Source organism: Trypanosoma equiperdum (assembly GCF_001457755.1).
Source record: "Trypanosoma equiperdum strain OVI genome assembly, contig: ctg_641, whole genome shotgun sequence".
NCBI classification, from domain to species: domain Eukaryota; phylum Euglenozoa; class Kinetoplastea; order Trypanosomatida; family Trypanosomatidae; genus Trypanosoma; species Trypanosoma equiperdum.
Genome location: NW_027124578.1, coordinates 9,437 through 11,220, shown reverse-complemented (window position 1 = coordinate 11,220; position 1,784 = coordinate 9,437). Strand labels below are relative to the sequence as shown.

Below are 1,784 nucleotides of genomic sequence, written 5' to 3'. Positions count from 1 at the left end.
AAAAAAAAAAAGAAACAACAAAGAGCAAAATAATAAAATAATAATGAGAATTGCATTGGGTCAATTTAGTCATGAGGAGTTCGGTGATGAAATTGTCTGATGAAATTATCCAAACTGGGGCCAAATGTTGAAATATTGCGGGACGTACTGCGGGACAAGTTGTTAATAACCGCATATATCTTCTTTTGTTTTCTTTTTTTCTTTTTGTTCGTTTTAGTTTCTTTTCGAACTCTTGTTTATACGACCTCCCCCGTCTCCTTTTTTTATCTCTTGCATGAGAGCGGCTCATTATTTGTTTCATTTTTTTTCTTTTTTTTTTTGGTTGTTGTTGTTGCAAATGGTGCGTTCCGGTGGGACGGAGGAGGAGAAATAATGGACCTTTTGGAGTTCCGCTTGTCTTCTCTTTTTTCTTTTTTCTTTTTTCTTTTCTTTTTTTTTAAAATTTACTTTGATGTTTTTTTTTGTTCCTCACTCGTTTTCGGTGTGTTTTTTTTTCTTCTTACTTTTTTTTTTCGTTTCTTACTTTTTTGAGAAGGTTTTTTTGGGGAAAGGCACATGTGTTTATGTATGTATAGGAGGAGGGGAGGCGAGCTGTTAACCACTTGTTATTATCTCTTCCTTTTACTCAAACTCGCGTTGGCGAATAATTCGTTTCATTCTTTTGTTTCCTTTTCTACTTTTGTTTAATGCCTCATGCGATTCCTTCTGTTTTTGCTGTACCGTTTCACTGCGTTATATGCCACACCACTTTTTTCTTTGTTTTCTTTCTTTTTTTTCTTTTGTGTTGCATATTCCCACCGCTTGCGTGTCCAGAAACTCAATTATACGCTTCACGCACGAATATTTGAATTAATACATCACAAACTGTTGCTTGAGGTACTGATTCAACCTGGCAATGCCGGTGGTATTCACCCACCCCCTTCCTCTTCCCCTTTGTTTTTTTTTCGGTTTTACGGGCGTTTTTTTTAAAAAAATTTGCGCTTAGGATACTGCTTGAAGTGTTTTGTTTTGTTTTGTTTGAGAAAATATGTTATACATCATACATATAATATGCACGACAAAACAGAGTGCTATTATTATTGTTATTGTTATTAATTCATGTACGTATGTGTGTGCTTGTGTTTGTGTTTGTTTGCTTGGTTTGAGAGTGTAGGTTTAGGAGAACAAAAAGTAACTAATAATACACAGATATTTCGGTTTGTACCGTTGAATAAACGAAAAAAAAACCAAAAGGAAATAAATGAACAAAAGGAGTGCAGGAGGCACTTAAACTCTTTCTTTCCATCCTCCCCTGTTTTACCCGCTTTTTTGGTCGTTTTTTTTTTAAATTGCAATTCGTATGTTTTTTGTTTTTTGTTTTTTGTTTTTTTGTTTTTTTGTTTTTTCTACTCATTGCACTTACTATTGTTTCCATTTATTGTGGTTGGGAGACTAGCGGGTTGCGAGTGGTGGCAAACCCCAGTGGAGGAATTATTTTTCGTTTGTTTCGTCATTCACTTGAGTTGTGGATGGCTGCGGTCATTCGCATTTTTTCTTTTTTTTTCTTTTCTTTGCGTACAGAGGTACGGAGGAAGGTGTGTGTGGGGAGGGAGTCAATAAATACATGTAAATATATTTATATATTTATATATTTGCGTATTGTGGAGATAAGCCATGGGCTTCGATATTCATTTTTGTTCCGTCTTTTTCTTCTATTTTTCGTTGTTGTTTGTCTGTCTGTTTTTACCATTCATTATTCTCCGTTCAACATTAAACGAGTTTATTGAACTGTGGGGATGTAGCTG

At 34.9% G+C, this 1,784-nt stretch overlaps 1 pseudogene across 1 annotated transcript; it reads left to right on the top strand.

The window, feature by feature from the left end:
• Nucleotides 1–372: 372 nt before the first annotated feature.
• On the top strand, nucleotides 373–1,095 carry TEOVI_000301100:pseudogene (annotated as a pseudogene). Its single transcript is given in 5 exon segments — nucleotides 373–420; nucleotides 428–484; nucleotides 486–542; nucleotides 545–547; nucleotides 550–1,095. Coding segments are annotated over 5 exon segments (711 nt in total).
• The last annotated feature ends 689 nt before the right edge of the window (nucleotides 1,096–1,784 follow it).